Source organism: Oryctolagus cuniculus, chromosome 1, assembly GCF_051225735.1.
Source record: "Oryctolagus cuniculus isolate XC-2025 breed Fujian yellow rabbit chromosome 1, ASM5122573v1, whole genome shotgun sequence".
Lineage (NCBI taxonomy): Eukaryota > Metazoa > Chordata > Mammalia > Lagomorpha > Leporidae > Oryctolagus > Oryctolagus cuniculus.
The window spans coordinates 105,911,536-105,928,806 of record NC_142867.1 but is presented as its reverse complement, the minus strand read 5'-3'; the positions used below and the strand labels follow the sequence as shown (position 1 = coordinate 105,928,806).

The 17,271-nt window shown below is 45.1% G+C and overlaps 1 protein-coding gene across 12 annotated transcripts in view; it reads left to right on the top strand.

Annotated features, from left to right (window-relative positions):
* Positions 1-17,271, top strand: part of USP28 (ubiquitin specific peptidase 28) — a 75,667-nt gene that overhangs the window by 34,355 nt on the left and 24,041 nt on the right. For 7 of the 12 annotated variants that reach the window (XM_070078467.2, XM_051849154.3, XM_070078474.2 and 4 more), the window contains 7 exons: positions 3,985-4,071; positions 4,712-4,849; positions 5,819-5,892; positions 6,874-6,950; positions 8,775-8,923; positions 10,671-10,798; positions 16,549-16,644. In XM_070078467.2, the coding sequence (XP_069934568.1) occupies positions 3,985-4,071; positions 4,712-4,849; positions 5,819-5,892; positions 6,874-6,950; positions 8,775-8,923; positions 10,671-10,798; positions 16,549-16,644 (749 nt within the window). Of the gene's footprint in view, positions 1-3,984; positions 4,072-4,711; positions 4,850-5,818; positions 5,893-6,870; positions 6,951-8,774; positions 8,924-10,670; positions 10,799-16,548; positions 16,645-17,271 lie in introns of all 12 variants that reach the window. The other 5 variants (XM_051849130.3, XM_051849147.3, XM_051849140.3 and 2 more) reach the window with 1 other exon arrangement.

Below are 17,271 nucleotides of genomic sequence, written 5' to 3'. Positions count from 1 at the left end.
GGAAGGTATGGGGCCAGCGTTGTGGCACAGTAGATTAAGCCTTCTGTGGCACTGGATTCCCATATGGATGCCGATTCCATGTATTTGCTCCACTTCCGATCCAGCTCTCTGCTAATGTGCCTGGAAAAGTAGTTGAAGATGGCCCAAGTCCTTGGGCCCCTGCACCCATGTGGGAGACCCGGAAAAAGCTCCTGGCTCCTGGCTTCGGATCGGCCCAGCCCTGGCGTTGCAGCCATTTGGAAAGTGAACCAACAGATGGAAGAGCTCTCTCTCTGGCTCTCCCTCTGTCCTCTCTCTGTAACTCTGCCTCTCAAATAAATACATAAAAAAATCTTTTTAAAAAATATAGAGGAAGGTAATGTGGAATTAGGAACATCAGTCACCTCTATCCTGAGACAGAGCAAGTTAGCACAAGTGCACATTCTAACACTGTTAGGTAGAGAATTCCATCCATTGAGGTTGGAGGATTTGCTGGGCGTGTGACAAAAGGGCAAAGGGCAGTCTGAGAATTTAATGACAGGAAGTTAAAGACTTGGAAGGTACATGGCAGGATAAAGACAGAAAGGAAGGAACTGATGGTTGAGGAGCATGGAAAGAGGTCAGTTTGCTTGGGTCCCTGGTAGAAGTAAAGAAGAGTTGTCCTGTGGGTAACTGGACAAATAAGCCAGAAGACAGATCATGGTCTGAGAGGGTGATCTGAGAATTGGCACCTTTTCAGATGCTGCCATCTCTGGACGTGGTATTGAGATGAGTGGAGGAGTCTTTTCATGGGAGCCAGGAGGACTCTGTGCTGGGTGGATGCATACGAGTCCCTCGGGAAATACACACCTGCTATATGCCTAGTCCTGTCCTAGGTCTTTGAGATACAGGAGAGAAAAAACAAGACAGCTGTACTTTCATGGAATTTAAATTCTTAAAAGGTAAGATAGATGAAGAACAGTAAAGTAAAAACTTAATGATTAGCTGGCTGAATGCGTGTATACAATATGTTTGAACAGTTGGTCAACAGAAGAGTTGGATGAGGGAGATTGGAATTGCTGCAGGAGAGGTGGGAGCAGGTCACAGTGTTAACTGTGGGGTTAGCTTGGGCCTCGCTGGGAGGATGAGACTGGAGCAAATGCCAGATGCATGGGAGGCAGTGAGCTGCACAGCTCTGTGGAAAGGGCCATTCCAGGTAGCGGAACCCACAGAGCAACGGCCCTAAGGTGGGAATCAGCTTTGGGTGTTCTAGGAACATCCAGAAGTCGAGAGTGGCCAGAGGGGAGGGGCGAGTCACTGGATTGAGGTTCTGAGTGAGATGGAGAATACTGAGCAGAAGAGCTGTGAACAGGAGGCTCTCCCTGGCACCATGGGGAGAGCAGAATGCAGGGGCAAGGCTTCGAGGGGAGAGCACTCCTGTAGTGGTTCACATGGGAGAGAGGGCAGGTAGTCATGGAAGTAGAGAAGTGGTTGGATTCTTGATACATGCTGAAGGCAGAGCAGACAGTATGCTCCCTGGATTAGCTGTTGACCAAAGTCGAGGATGAGGATGGCAGGCCACAGGGTAGTGAGAATCGTTGGCAGTTGGTAGTCTTCATTGAATCAGGAGCTTGCCTCTGATCATGTTAGAGAGGTAGTTAGAAGAACCCATATGGCAGATCCGCTGCTGAAGGCTCAGCAATCCAGGTGCACCATGGTGGGAGTTTGATTAGAGCATATGTGGGGGGCCCGTGGGAAGGAGGTTATGTAAACAGCACACAGAGTCAGGGGCCTTGTGACTTACTGGGTGTGAATGGTTAACTGGAGGAAAGATTGTTGTTGTTTTTAAGATTTACCTTAAAATTTATTTGAAAGACACAGGGAAAGGTGGGAAGTGAAAGAAAGAAGAGAGAGAGAGAGATCTCATCTGCTGGTTCACTCCCCCAGATGGCTGCAACAACTGGAACTGGGCCAGACTGAAGCCCGGAACCTGGGTCTCCCATCTGGGCCTCCCACATGGGTGACAAGAGCCCAAGCACTTGGGCCATCTTCTGCTGTTTTCCCAGATGCATTAGCAGGGAAGTCAGAAGTGGAGCAGCCGTGATTCAAACAGGCGCTTGTTTAGAGTGCTGACATCACAGGCTTAACCCACTGCACCACATCGCCAGCTCCTGTTCTGACATTCTAACTTCAGGTGGGGGAGGAGGTAATTAAGTGATGCAGTGAATACAAGCAGGGGTAGGAGGAAGACTCATGTTGATAATGGATTGAGAAATCCGAGTTTTTGGGATACCAAGAAGGTATTTTAATCAGTTCTGATACCAATGTTTTAGTTTGTATCCACCCTGGATGGTGCTTCCAGAGCTCCAGTAGGCAGGTTTGAGGGGTTCTTTGTTGGGGGAAGATGTTGGATGTTGGGATAGGGAATTACATCCATACAAGTAGTTTTTTTTTTTTTTTAATAATTAGCTTGCTAATGATATTCATAGTAGAAAAAAATGTATGATTTGACAAATTATAGACATCCCAGTCCCCATTTCTGCCTGCCAGAGAGATATCTACTCTCAAACTTGTAGAAAATGCAGTATTTAAAAAAAATTCATTTATTTGAAGGGCAGGGTTACAGAGAGGCAGAGGCAAAAGGAGAGAAAGAGTCTTCCATCCACTGGTTCACTCCCCAGTTGGCTGCAATGTTTGGAGCTGCGCCGATCCAAAGGCAGGAACCAGGAGCTTCTTCCGGGTCTCCCATGCAGATACAGGGGCTCAAGGACTTGGGCCATCTTCTACTGCTTTCCCAGGCCATAGCAGACAGCTGGATCAGAAGTAGAGCAGCCAGGACTCGAACCCGTGGCCATTTGGGATGCTGGCACTGCAGACTGGGGCTTTAACCCATTGCGCTGGCCCCCATAGATTTTCATAATACATTTTCTACAAACTTTTTGAAGACTCTGCCTTGAAAGTATAGGTTTGTTCGTTCCTTCCTTCCTTCCTTCCCTCCCTCCCTCCCTCCCTCCCTCCCTTCCTCCCTCCTTCCTTCCTTCCATTTATTTACTTACTTACTTAAGAGGCAGAGTTACAAAGAGAGGGAGAGACAGAGAGAATGGTCATCCATCTGCTGGTTCACTCCCCAAATGGCCACAGTGGCCAGAGCTGGACTGATTCAAAGCCAGGAACCAGGGGCTTCTTCTGGGTCTCCCATGTGGATGCAGGGGCCCAAGCACTTGGGCCATCTTCCACTCTTTTCCCAGGCCCTAGCAGAGAGCTGGATCCGAAGAAAAGCATCCGGGACTTGAACTGGAACCCATGTGGGATGCCAGCAGCGCAGGTGGCAGCTTAAACTACTGCACCACAGCACTGGCCCCAAAAGTATAGATTTCAAAATTGTTCTACAGCATAATAAGCATCCTTTGATTCCATTTTCCACAAACTCTTTTATTTTTTTTTTTTTTTCGACAGAGTTAGAGAGACAGAGAGAAAGGTCTTCCTTTTCTGTTGGTTCACCCCCCGAATGGCCACTACAGTTGGTGTGCTGCAGCCGGCGCGCTGCGCCAATCCAAAGCCAGGAGCCAGGTGCTTCCTCCTGGTCTCCCATGCGAGTGCAGGGCCCAAGCACCTGGGCCATCCTCCACTGCACTCCCGGGCCATAGCAGAGAGCTGGCCTGGAAGAGGGGCAACTGGGACAGAATCCGGCGCCCCCAGCCGGGACTAGAACCCGGAGTACCGGCACCGCAGGCAGAGGATTAGCCTAGTGAGCTGCGGCACCAGCCCTCCACAAACTCTTTGAAGTCCTCTTGTAGTTTACTTAATATAATTCCTCTTGTTAGGCATTAGATTGTTTCTATTTTTTACCTAACAGAATTGGCATTCTTTCAGCTGCACTTTTATGCAGAACATTATTATTTCCTTAGAGATAATATAGGAGGAATTGCCGAGTTGACAGTTATGATTTAAAGTGCAAGAATTGGCTTTTTTTGTTGCAGTTATTTTTGAAAAGAAGGTATGAATCCATTTTTTGCCTTTTTCCAGTCTCTCTTTCAGTTGCCTGAATTTCGAAGACTTGTTCTCAGCTATAATCTGCCCCAGAACATACTAGAAAATTGTCGAAGTCACACGGTAAGTTGGCCTTGCAGGTGTTTCCTCACTGTTAACCTTTCATCCCAAAGGCTTCTAAATTTTTGACTCAACTTGATATCTGTAATACTTGATGGCTTGTTTTCATTTCTCAATGATTCTCTTTCCCTTTTTATGACAAAAAATAAGTGTTTGCAAAACTGTTATACTAATTAGGTGTGAGATTAGAAAATGGCTCAGGAAAGCTAAGGGAGCCACCTCTGGGAGGCAACACAGAACACCTGTCCTCTTTGGGCTGTGTGCTCCGGCCAGTGACGCCTCAGCCTGGCCCTTCCCAGAAGACACTGTGGTCTGTTCTTGCGGGCCGTCATGGCCTCCTCACAGTGGGCTCATCCTTTCCGAGGCTGCACCTTGGGTTTTCATAATTGGAGGGAGGCAGCAGCTTCAGGAGTTGGAGTTGTCTTTTTGCAGCAGCAAACAGCAGCTTTCTGGCGTCTACACAATATCTGTAAGTCCCCCATCTGGGGTCCTAGTTAGAGTCCCCGTGACATGGTTTGAGGCCTGATTCTGACCTAGATCCAGATAAATGTAAACCAGGAAGTGGATTATTAACAACTGTTCTCTTTCGATGTTCCGATTTTCCAAATAAAATGTATGAGCACATGTGCTGTGTTTTCTGCAGGAAAAGAGAAATATCGTATTTATGCAAGAGCTTCAGTATTTGTTTGCTCTGATGATGGGATCAAATCGAAAATTTGTAGACCCTTCAGCAGCCCTGGATCTGTTAAAGGGAGCATTCCGATCATCTGAGGAGCAGCAGGTACAAAAGAACCCTTGTTCTCTTGTTTTTCCTCGGACTCTCCAATTTCAAGTCATTCCTCATGAAGAGTCCTGGGATCCTACATCATTTCAACAATGTAGCAAGCTGCGAACATGACTAAGCAAGGCAGCAGAGGCCTGTGTTTGCTCTTTATTTTGCCTGGAAAACAGGTGATGAGAGAGAGCATATGTGCACGAGAGAAAGAGAGAGAGAGAGAGTGTGTGTGTGTGTGTGTGTGAGAGAGAGAGAGACACACACACACACACACACACACATACTCAGGGCTGGCAGTCCTGGGGAAGAAGAAATGTAGAAATAATAGTAGAATTCTGCAGGGGCTAAGAGAATAGAGAAGGTCTCACCGATGATAGAAGGGCTCACCGAGGAAAGGAAAGCCCTTTTGTATCTTTGTTTCTGGATGGTCCAGATAGAAGTGGTATTTTTAAAATTATCTAAACCTGAGTTGCAGCTTTCTGAGCAATTTTTCTCTTGTAGGCATTAATGCTTTCCCTCTCTCTTATTAAAACACTGAGCTGTATAGATTAACATCTTTGTCATATAAACTTTGACATTTTTTCTCTAACATCCTACAAAATTCTCAAGACAGTTCATAAAAATTATCTTTCTTCATATTGTTCTTGAGGACTCTAGTCTGTTCTTTGGGGCTTTTTCTTTGAAAAGGTGAAACTGAAAGATTTGGGTTTTTGCTTTTTGCCTCATCACAGATGTGGCTGGAACTGGTAGAGCTCCAGATTCCTTCTGGCCACAACTTGGTCAGAATTTGCCCAAGGCACCTTCCATGTCCCCTGGAGTGGCTGGGTTCCAGTGTCCTGTAGCATCACAGTGTGTGGCCCTCGTGCGCGGTCATAGTAGCAGAATCTTAGTTTGTTGGTGGGATGAGGGCAGATCTTCCTTTCCATGAGTACAGTGCTGCATCTAACGCTTATGCAATTTGTGCCTCTCTTATAGCAAGATGTGAGTGAATTCACACACAAGCTCCTGGATTGGCTAGAGGACGCATTCCAGCTAGCTGTTAATGTTAAGTGAGTGTTGAGGGTTTGTTTGTGCATCCTTCTGACTCACAGTGGGCCAGGGAGATTCATGGTGTGGGGAGAAGTTACTCTTCTCAAGGAGAAATTGCTGGTTTTTCCCAAACCTCATGGGGTAATCCTTGGGCTCGTCCTCATTGTGAGTCCCCTTGCCTTTGCCTTTAGCTCTCTCAGACACAGATCATCTGAACCTGCAGGGTTTTTACCAAAAGGGCTGTACCAGCGACTTTGTTAAAGTCATAGCCTGGGCTATAAAATGCATTTGTTGGAAGGTCAGCTCAGTCTCAGATATGAACAGAGTGGTATTATATGGATGCATACAATTTAATCTTGCTTACTTTTGGAGTTTACTAGGAAGGTATCAAGAGTCACTTTTAACTATTTCAATCAAAATAGAAGTAAAATTCAGGGCCAAGAATACATGTAGTCACCTAATAGACATGCTGAGAAGTTTGCTGAAGAGTTATAATTCTGACTATAAAAATTGTACATCATAAAGCAACCCTGTAAATACTGATTTATATAGTTAATAATTTAAGATGGATTTGTAGGGAAAAACCATTTCAGTTCCATTTCTGTTGTGCCACTGAGAAAACTTTTTTGTGTTTGTAAAAGTGCACAGTGGAGTTCATTCGTACCTCTGCTCTATGTCTCTGCCTTTATATACTTGGCATTGGACACAGGTGTATATAAGGAATGCCTACAGGTGTATGTGTTTGCATGTGTGACTCCTCTGTGGGACTTTGAGCTCCTTAAGGTCAGGGATCATGGCTTGTCTTTGTGTCTTCAGAAGTTAATACAGTGACAGGCACATGCCTATTCAATGAATGTTTAAACTGACCTAATGCTTACTATTTTAGACCATACCTGGCTCTTTGGGGATTGATGGGAATGCACTGTTTTTGCTTTGAATGGAAGCTTGGGTTTTGTGAAGCACAAATCTCATACATAGTTGTCTCCCTTTGTTAAAAGCAGCAGTCCCAGGAATAAATCTGAAAACCCAATGGTGCAGCTATTCTATGGTACTTTCCTGACGGAAGGCGTTCGTGAAGGTAAATTCTGTGTGCTGAGTGTTAACTCCAGTCCTCGAGCATGTCTTTATCACTGTATCTCCTTGGGGAGGCACTGTGAACATGAAGAGAGTCACACAAACCCGATCTCAATATCGCTTCTATCCCTTGGTCTGTGTCATCATGAACAAACTCTATGAGTTCCCGGGTCCTGTCCATCTGTGAAATGGGCTTAGTCCTTGCCTCAGGGTTGTTCTGTTGTATGATATTTGCCCAGCACAAATCTCACATTAGTGTCAGACACACAATGGTGTTACCAGTTTTCTCTGTGGTGGATTTTCTGATGTAATATGTGTAAGGTGCATGCTGGCCACAGAATCCTTTCAACTGGAGACTTCTGAGCACATTCAGATTGAGCAGTATCAAAACTCCCGTGAACCCAGTCACCGTCGGCTCACAGCCAGCTAGCCCTCGCCTGCTCTTACCCATCGGGCTCTGCTTTTTAAAGCATAGCATAGCACCACTACCACTCTAGACAATAGCGTTTTTAATACCAAGCGTCTAGATGGTGTTCGCATTCCCTGTTTATTCACGTAGTTTTAGAGAATCAAGTATATTTTTGACATTTGCTTTAGTTGGCGTCCAATGTGATTCATTTGTGACAAGCTGATCTTTAAGTCTCTTCTCCATGTCTGGCACCCCCCACCTCCCCGCTTCCTATTTTCTCCTTTATGTATTTTCTGGAGCAGCTGGGTTGTTTGTTCTGCAGTCTTTCCCGTGGTCTGACGTTTTGCTGCCTATGTTCCCATGATACATACTTAGCATACTCTCACATATTCCTCTTCTCTTCTTGCTGTGAATTGGTGGTTGGGTCTAGAAGTTTGACCAGATTCAGGTAAGGCTTTATTTGGTGAGACTCATTTGCAGGTGGTGGGAAAGTCCTTGATGGCGGGGTGGGAAGCACATGTGTCTGGTGTCTTTCTTCCTGCAATGTTTATCAGGCATTGGAATTTAGCTGGCTCATTGGAAGTTGCCAGACTGGCTTCCATGCATTTCTAACCAGTTCTTAGGAGGCTGCAAGAACGTTAGAAGATGTTGCCTCTGTGGAGCCAGAACACGGACTTAGAGAGCTGTGAGGATGTGTTTAAAAATCAGTCTCTTGCGGCCAGTGCTGTGGCATAGTGGGTTGATACTCTGCCTGCTGCACTGGCATCCTATATGGGCACCAGTTGGAGTCCCAGCTGCTCCATTTCTGATCCAGCTCCTTGCTAATGTGCCTGGGAAAGCAGTGGAAGATGGCCCAGGTTCTTGGACTCCTGCACCCACTTGGGAGACCTGGAAGAAGCTCCTGGCTCCTGGCTTTGGACTGGCCAAGCTCCAGTCATCGTGGCCTTTTGGGGAGTGAACCAGCAGATGGAAGACTTCTCTCTCTCTCTCTCTCTCTCTCTCTCTCTCTCTCTGCCTTTCCCTCTCTGCCTCTCCCTCTCTGTAACTCTGCCTTTCAAGAAAAAAAAAATTGGGTCCTGTGCTGTGGTGCAGTAGGTTAATCCTCCGCCTGTGGTGCCTGCATCCCATATGGGTGCCAGTTCTGGTCCCAGCTGAACCTCTTCCAGTCCAACTCTGCTGTGGCCTGGGAAAGCAGTAGAGGATGGCCCAAGTCCTTGGGCCCTGCACCTGCTTGGGAGACTTGGAGGAAGCGCCTGGCTCCTGGCTTTGGATCAGCTCAACTATGCCATTGCAGCCATTTGGGGAGTGAACCAGCGTATGGAAGATCTTTCTCTCTGTCTCTCCCACTCACTGTCTGTAACTTTGTCTCTCAAATAAATAAATTATTAAAAAAAAATCACTCTTTCTTTCTCTGCCTAGGAAAGCCTTTCTGTAACAATGAGACCTTTGGCCAGTATCCCCTTCAGGTAAATGGTTATCACAACTTAGACGAGTGTTTGGAAGGGGCCATGGTGGAAGGAGAGGTTGAGCTGCTTCCTTCCGATCATTCGGTGAAGTATGGACAAGAGGTAAGTTGAACGTTTTTATTTGCTGTGCCAATGACAAAGCCAGTTAAGTTGGACTGTGCTTTCGGGCAAATTAATTTCCCTCATATATTAAATAACTTTGTACTTAACAGAACTTGAATTTGTCTTGTCTCATCGGTTGATATGAGTCAGAAAGTATGGGTGCTTTGATAAATTAATTCTTTACTGAAGTTCTGAATTTGAGTTATTCGTGTGAAGGTTGTGTGCTGCTTCTGATGTTTTAAGTATGATCAAGTTTCTCTCTTTCTGTTGAAGCCTACCTGTACCTGAGTAGGGAGAACCCACTGCCTCCATATTTTCGGAGGGTAAAAGTACAGTGATTAACTCCTATGGTATGCCATTCAGAATATTTTCCCTATTATAGTGTTTACTGTTCTCAATTGTAAATTCTGCCTTTGCTTTTTAAAATTTTTTAAAATTTAATTTTCATTTATTTATTTTTGTGGGGGGAGGATTGGAAGGAAATGGGGCAAATTGAAGGGAGAGCAAGGCTAATTAACACTTCAGAATTCCCATTGGGTTAAGAATTAGTAGCATTTATGGCATAATTTCAACACTGCCCAATTCGTATTATTCTGCTTTCATTAGACATTTAGGTGCAAAACTGTGACTTTTTTAAGAGTGTAACTCAGTAGTTACAATAGAAAAAACAAGCTGTCTTGAATTAAAATGGGGAGCCTGGCATGAGTCCTGTGGAAGTACATTCACTTTCAAGGAGAAAGCTGGTCCCCACTGGAAGGCCTGTAAAGGGTATCCTTGTGCCGACCTGGTGCACACAGGAGAAGGGGTGTCTCCCAGCTGCTTAGACCAGTGTAGTCAAGGATGGGACCTGTTTCTAAAAATAAAACCAAACACAATCTTATGCTTGCTTAGCTTTAGCCCTGAAGTCATCAGACAGGCCGTCTGAATTCATTTCGTTGCACCGACAGGGGGCCTGAAGGGAACGCTGTTTGCACTTTTGGTAAAGGGAACACTCCACAGCTGTTCATAGGAATCTGGCACACAGGTGCATGGGGCAGAAATGCCTTTCCTGGCTTAGTGTTTCCTCACCTATGGATAGTGGCAGTTTCAAATCTTTTTTGATAAGTCATGGTACCATTGTAGGTTGATTTGATTGCTTCCTTACAGGACATCTGTAAATTCTTAGAATTCTAAGATTTTTTTCTCCAAAACTTGAGGAATCATAAACCCATTGGCTATTTTAAGTTTCCTTTTCACATATAAAGAGGATTCCAGTTATGCTGCATAGACTAAACAAATGGTACAGAATATATGCCCTCATTAGTGCTTTTGACTGATTCATAGAGACAGTTGTCTCCTTGCTGACGTGCTGTTACGATCATAATTTCTGTCTGTGGTTGGGCTGGCTGTTGTCCTCGGGTTCCGAAGCTCCGTTGAATGTTGATGACACACTGAATCAGTTGTGTAGATGCCTGGTGCAGCTCCCACATTTAGGGGTGGTTATTTCTAAGGATAAAGTTGGAGATAGTAATGCTTTGACACAATAGTAAATTTGGAGTCTTGAGGAATGTTTAATCATATTCTTTAAGTGTGAGTTTAAGTGTTCGTGTCCTTTAGTATTTGGGATAAAAATGTGTTCTAGTGTGAGTTTGATCTGAATATAAATTCCATACCAAAAGGAGAGTTTAATGAGGGGTATCTTAAATGTAGCCATTGTCATATCCTAAAATTAATTTTTCTTTCTCCCATATTTATACTCTTGACATAGCGCTGGTTTACAAAGTTACCTCCAGTATTGACCTTTGAACTCTCAAGATTTGAGTTCAATCAGTCTCTTGGGCAACCCGAAAAAATTCACAATAAGCTGGAATTCCCTCAGATTATTTATATGGACAGGTGAGTTCATGGTTGATTGTCTTGACTATTGCAGCAGTAGAAGCGCGCGTGTACCAAGTGTACTGGACCCAGCAATCACCTGGAGGTGATTTGGATTCAGTGAATATTGGGCTCTGAGTTTGCATTTCTGAGAAGCTCCCAGTGGGCTGCTGAAGAGCCCTCTTCTTTCTGGACTGCTTTTGAGTAGCGGGGCATTGGGGGAAAGCTGGTATTTTAGGAGTAAGGAAGAGTATATGGAGTAGTGAGGGTGTATTTCTTTCTAGTCTAAATAATTTGTGTATCCCTGAGGGAGGAAAAAAATCATGACAGACTTAAATTGTACTTGTAAAGTGTGATTCACTGAGGTATAGCTTACATACCAAAAATGTCCCTATTAGGCACATAACCAACGAGTTTTGACAGATTATATAGTCAAATAACTACCACCAATCACAGTCAAGGTGAAAGCATTTCCATTGCCCAAAAGGTCTTTGTTGCTCCCCCTCTTCGTGGAGGAACGACACAGGACCCTGCGCTGTTCTTTCGTCTGCTCGGCCCTCCCCGGGTTTGCTGCTGGTTCTTCCCAGGTTGGCTACTGTCCCTTCCACCTCCATGGAAGGGCGGTTCCCCCTGGCCGCTTTCCCCACTTCCGCAGGGGAGCAGCACACCGCCGGCCGGCTCTCTCGGGGGCTGCACAGGTGTTCCCTTAGATGTTCCCCTTAGATGTTCCCCTTAGATGTTCCTGGTGCATGCCATCTCTTTCCTCCTTTATAGTCCTCCTCTGCCAATCCCAACTCGGCTGCCCACACGCCGAGTACGCTGCTCTCCTCCAATCAGGAGCAAGTCCTACAGCTTATTGGCTGAACTGGAGGCAGCTGTGTAGAAGCTGTTTTCTTCTCTCCCAGCGCCATATTGTGGGAGAGCAGGTGCATAGAATAAGTCTTAATTCCAGTAACAGTCTAGTCCGAGCTGCTCCCCACAGATCCCCCTTTCTTTTTATTTTTTGGCGTTGATACGCGCCTGTCTTCGGTGTCCCGCGGCACACACTCTGCTCTACTTGCTAGAGTTGCCACAGGTTCTTACAAGTCCTATCAATCAGGCAAACCGAATCCGGGTCCTCTCTTCGCCATGTTGTGAGGAGGTTTTTAGGCGCTGATGCGTGCCTGTGTTCGGTGACCTGCGGCTCACACTCTGGTCGAGCCGCCTGCTGGTGCTTACCGCCTTAATCAGGCAGACTGAATCCAAGCCTCCTAATTGCTGTATTGTGGGGAGGCCTTACTGATGTTAATTCGTGCCTGTCTTCGGTGACCTGCGGTGCATAAGCTGCTAGCCGCCCGCAGGTGCTCATCGCCTCACTTAATCAGGCAGACCGAATCCAAGCTTTCTCATTGCCATGTTGAGGGGAGGCCTTTCTATTTCTCTATTTCTCTATCTCCGGGCATTCCTATTTCTCCTATTTTACTTCTATCTTCCAGCATTCCTATTTCTCTCATTTTACTTCTAAACTTCTGTTTCTCTTATCCCCGCGGCTTTCCGGTGCCCGCCCCGAGGCTGCTTCTCGGCGGCTTTCCGGCTCTGAGCCGCTTCAGCCTGCGCCTCTCTCATCTGCGCGGCTCGGCTTTGCGCGCACACTCCGCGGTCTCGCACTTAGCCCAGCGTTCCCTATCTACTTGAGCCCCGCGCGCTTTGTCTGCGCGCGGCAGCCTCCGCGAGTCACACAGCGTAGCTTGCGTCTCCGCCACTAGCATTCAATCCAAGTTCCCCGGGCTAGCCTGGCGAATTCAACCCAGCTCACGTCTCCGCCCCACGATCTGGCTTCCCGTCCTTTGCTCCCCGGGCTAATCAGACGGATCCCAACCGGGCTTACGTTTCCGCTTCTGGTTTTAACTTTTCGCCCCCTGTTCCCGGGCTAACTTGAGAATCCCAAAGTGGCTTTTGTTTCCGCCTCGGCCTGCCCCCCGCGGCTTCAATTTCCCTAACATTTTTCTCTACCCGGTATGTTTCCCCAAGCTTTCTTCCAACAATACTCCTCCCTCATTTCTCCTGGCCTCTCCCCACAGTCCGCATCCGAGTCTGTTTGTTCTAGCTTTCACTTTCGTTTTCGACCTTAGAGATTTCTCCCAGCTTCCCCCCGTAGTCCGTAGTCCGTATCTGAGTCTATGCCTAGGCTTTCAATAGCTTCTTCTGGCACCTTTTTCGTCCGGCTTTCCCTAGGCTGTTTGCTAGTCTCTCTCTCCGGTATTTTCCCAGTTCTTCCCGTTTCTTCCCTCCTAGGTTTCCTATCCGTCCTAGGTTTCCTATCCGAGTCACGGCACCATTATGTCGCTCCCCCTCTTCGTGGAGGAACGACATAGGACCCTGCGCTGTTCTTTCGTCTGCTCGGCCCTCCCCGGGTTTGCTGCTGGTTCTTCCCGGGTTGGCTACTGTCCCTTCCACCTCCGTGGAAGGGCGGTTCCCCCTGGCCGCTTTCCCCACTTCCGCAGGGGAGCAGCACACCGCCGGCCGGCTCTCTCGGGGGCTGCACAGGTGTTCCCTTAGATGTTCCCCTTAGATGTTCCTGGTGCATGCCATCTCTTTCCTCCTTTATAGTCCTCCTCTGCCAATCCCAACTCGGCTGCCCACACGCCGAGTACGCTGCTCTCCTCCAATCAGGAGCAAGTCCTACAGCTTATTGGCTGAACTGGAGGCAGCTGTGTAGAAGCTGTTTTCTTCTCTCCCAGCGCCATATTGTGGGAGAGCAGGTGCATAGAATAAGTCTTAATTCCAGTAACAGTCTAGTCCGAGCTGCTCCCCACAGGTTTTCTTTATATTTAGTCTTCATCTCCCACTCTTGGGCTCTAGCAACCACTCTTTTCCTGACCCATCAGTTTTGCCATTTAACATTAGTGACATTAGTGGTGTGTACGTGATTGTGACTGTATTCTTTATCTTAGGATGATGTTTTTTGGGATGCAGCCATGTTGCTGCATATACTTTTTTATTGTTAAGTAGTATTCTCTTGTATGTAGGTGACAATAATTTTTCCCTTCATGGATTGATAGATTTTTCAGATTATCCAGTTTTACCTATTATGAAACAAACTATAACCATGCATTTACAGACGAACTCTGGTGTAGTTTTCAGGTTAAAATACTAAGAGTATGGTTGCTGGTTTGTATGAAAGGTGTATGTCTAACTTTATAAGAAATGCTTGAACTGTTTTCTAAAGCGACTGTACAGTTTTGCATTACCACCACCACTATACTATAGCTTCATTGGCTACAAATTCTTGCCTGTGCTTGGAATTACAAGTCTTTTTAATTTTAGTCATTCTAGTGGGTATGTAGGAATATCTTATTTTGATTTATAGTTCTCTGATGACTAATGATATTGAGTATCTTTTCATGTACTTGATTAGTAGTTGTTTGTATGTTTTCTTTGATGAAGTGTCTATTCAGATCCCATTTGCTTTTTCGTTAGATTGCTTGTCTTAGCACTGAGTTGTAAGGGTTCTTTGTATATTTTAGATACAAAGCCAAAGATTTTTTCTGTGATTGACTCTCATTTTCTCCTCAGTGTCTTCAGATCAGACGTTTTTAGTTTTGATGAAGTGTAGTGTTAGTTTCTCTTATAGTTTGTATTGTTTTTGTTCTATCAAATAATTTGCTAACCTAATATCACCAAGGTTTTATTTTTTTTTTCCCTAGAAATTTTGTGGCATTAGGTCTGTGACTCATTTAGAGTTTGTATATTGGGTGAGAAAAAGATTTTGTGGGGAGCAGAGATGGCAACATGGCTATCATTGTTAACGCACTGTTTGTTGAAGGGACTCTCCCTATTGAGTTATCTTGGCAAGTTAATTGAGCATATTGCTGTAAATTAATTTCTAGGGTCTGTTCTGTCATCTAATCTTATATCAGTGCTATATTCTCTTGATTACTGTGGCTTTATTGTAAACTTTGTAAATCTCTACTTTTGTTGTCCTTCTTTTTCCAAAATTATTTTGGCTATTCTGGTTCTTTGCATTCCTATATAGGTTTTATCAGCTTGTCGGTTTCTACTGAATGGCTAGTGGAATTTGTGTTGTGATTGTGTTGAATTTACAGATCAATTTGGGGATATATTAGTCATTTTCTGTTGCTTTAACAAAATATCTGCAACTGGTTACTTCACAAAGGAGAGTTTATTTTGCTCACGGTTTTGGAGTCTGAAAGTGCAAGATCAGCCTTATCTGACTTCTGGTGAGGGCCTTATGGTGAAATGCAGGTAGGAGGGATCATGCTGCTAGATAACAGGGAGGGGTCAGTCTTGCTGTTTCATAACAGCTCTCAAAAGAACCAAAGAGGGTCCCATGAGAACTACTTTAGTCCCTTCTGAGGGCAGGGCCCCCAGTGACCCACTCCTTCTGTTTTTTTTTTTTTTTTTTTTTTAAGATCTATTTATTTACTTGAAAGTCAGAGTTAGAAGGAGAGGTTGAGAGAGAGAGAGAGAGAGAGAGGGAGAGAGAGAGGTGTCTTCTATCAGCTGGTTCACTCCTCAGATGGCCACAATGGCCGGAGCTGTGGAGCCAGGAGCCTCCTCTGGGTCTCCCATGTGAGTGCAGGGGCCCAAGAACTGGACCATCTTTCACTGCTTTCCCAGGCCACAGCAGAGAGCTGGATCAGAAGTGGAGCTGCTGGGACTCGAACTGGCACCCATAGGGGATGCTGGCGGCTTTACCCACTACGCCATAGCACCAACCCGGTGACCCACTCCCCCTTGCAAGACTGCCTCTTAAAGATTTCACCGCCTGCCAACATTGCCACACAGTCACCCAAACTCCCAATACATGAACCTTTGAGACACACTCAAATCATGTGCAATAATTGCGAGAGAACTGATGTTTTAATAATATTGAGTCTTCAATTTGTCAGTATAATGTACTACTCTTATTAAGTCTTCACTAATTTTTCTCAGTTGTGTTTTGTAATTTTTAGTGCACAAGTCTGCATACAACTGATTAAATTTATTTCTAAAGATTTCATGCTTTTTATAGCACTGCAGGTGGTGGCTTTACCCATGCCTGCTCCTGAATTTGATTTTTTTAACAAATTGACTTTGTATCCTTTGATCTTGTTAAGCTCAGTTACTAGTTCTGATGTACTTTTGTAGATAATGATGTCGTCTAACTGAAAAGCAGCTTTACTTCCTGATTTACTCCCTGCGTGCCTTTTATTTATTTTTCTTACCTTATTGCTCTGGGTGTACCTTCAGTAAAACATTAGGAATGTTGGAAAGAGGGTCTAGTGTTGTGGTGTGGCAGGTTAAGCTGCCGGTTGCAATGCTGGCATCCCATATGAGTCCCAGCTGCTCGACTTCCAATCCAGCTCCCTGCCAATGCACCTGGGAAAGAAGTGGAAGATGGCTCATAGTCCTCGGGCCCCTATGCTCACATGGAAAACCCAGATGAAGCTCCTGGCTCCTAGATTTGGCCTGGCTCAGCCCTGGCCATTGTGGCTATTTGGGAGTGAACCAGCAAATAGAAGATATCTATCTCTTCCTTTCTCTCTTTGTCACTCTGCCTTTAAAGTAAATAAAATAAATCTTTTTTTTAAATGGCAGAAATAGAACATCCTTATCTTATTCTTCATTTGGGGGCAGTGCTCAGTCTTTCATTACTAACTGTGATATATTTCGTGGATACCCTTTATCTGATTGAGGAAGTTTCCTTGTATCCCTAGTTTGCTGTGACTTGTGACTGTGATGTTGATGTTTTTTAATGTAAATTGTTTGCGGGATTATCATTTGCTTAGGTACATGTACAGGAGCAAGGAGCTAATTCGCAATAAGAGGGAATGTATTCGAAAGTTGAAGGAAGAAATAAAAGTTCTTCAGCAAAAACTGGAAAGGTGAGTTGTGCTTAGAAATGTAAAAGATATATTTCAAAAATGCTAAAAGATATTATATTGGGTATTTTCACCACAAAAATGGTAAATGAGGAGATGGATAAATTTACCCTGTTTTGAACATTAAACAATGTGTATGTGTTTTGAAAAATTACCTGCTACCCCATAAATATGCACAGTTTTTGTGTTAAAGAAATAAAGTATGGTGCAGTGGCTTAAGCTGCCGTGTGCAGCACCAACATCCCCTATGGGCACCAGTTTGAATACTGGCTGTTCCACTTCCCATCCTGCCCCCTGCTAATGTGCCTGGGAAAGCAGCAAAAGATGGCCCAAATTATGGGTCCCTGCACCACGTGGGAGACCCAGAAGAAGCTCCTGGCTCCTGGCTTCAACCTGGCCCAGCCATGGCTACTTCAGCCATTTGGGGAGTGAACCAGCAGATGGAGGATCTCTCTCGCTCTCATTCATTTGCTCTTGCTTCTTGCTCCACCTCACCCCTCTGTAATTCTAAGTTATAAATAAATCTCTTTAAAAAAAGAAAAATATTCAAAAGCAATACATAAGCCTGTGATTCAGAGTAAATTAAAAATATATTATTGCATAAACTGAAAAAAGGGAGAGAGGGAGGTA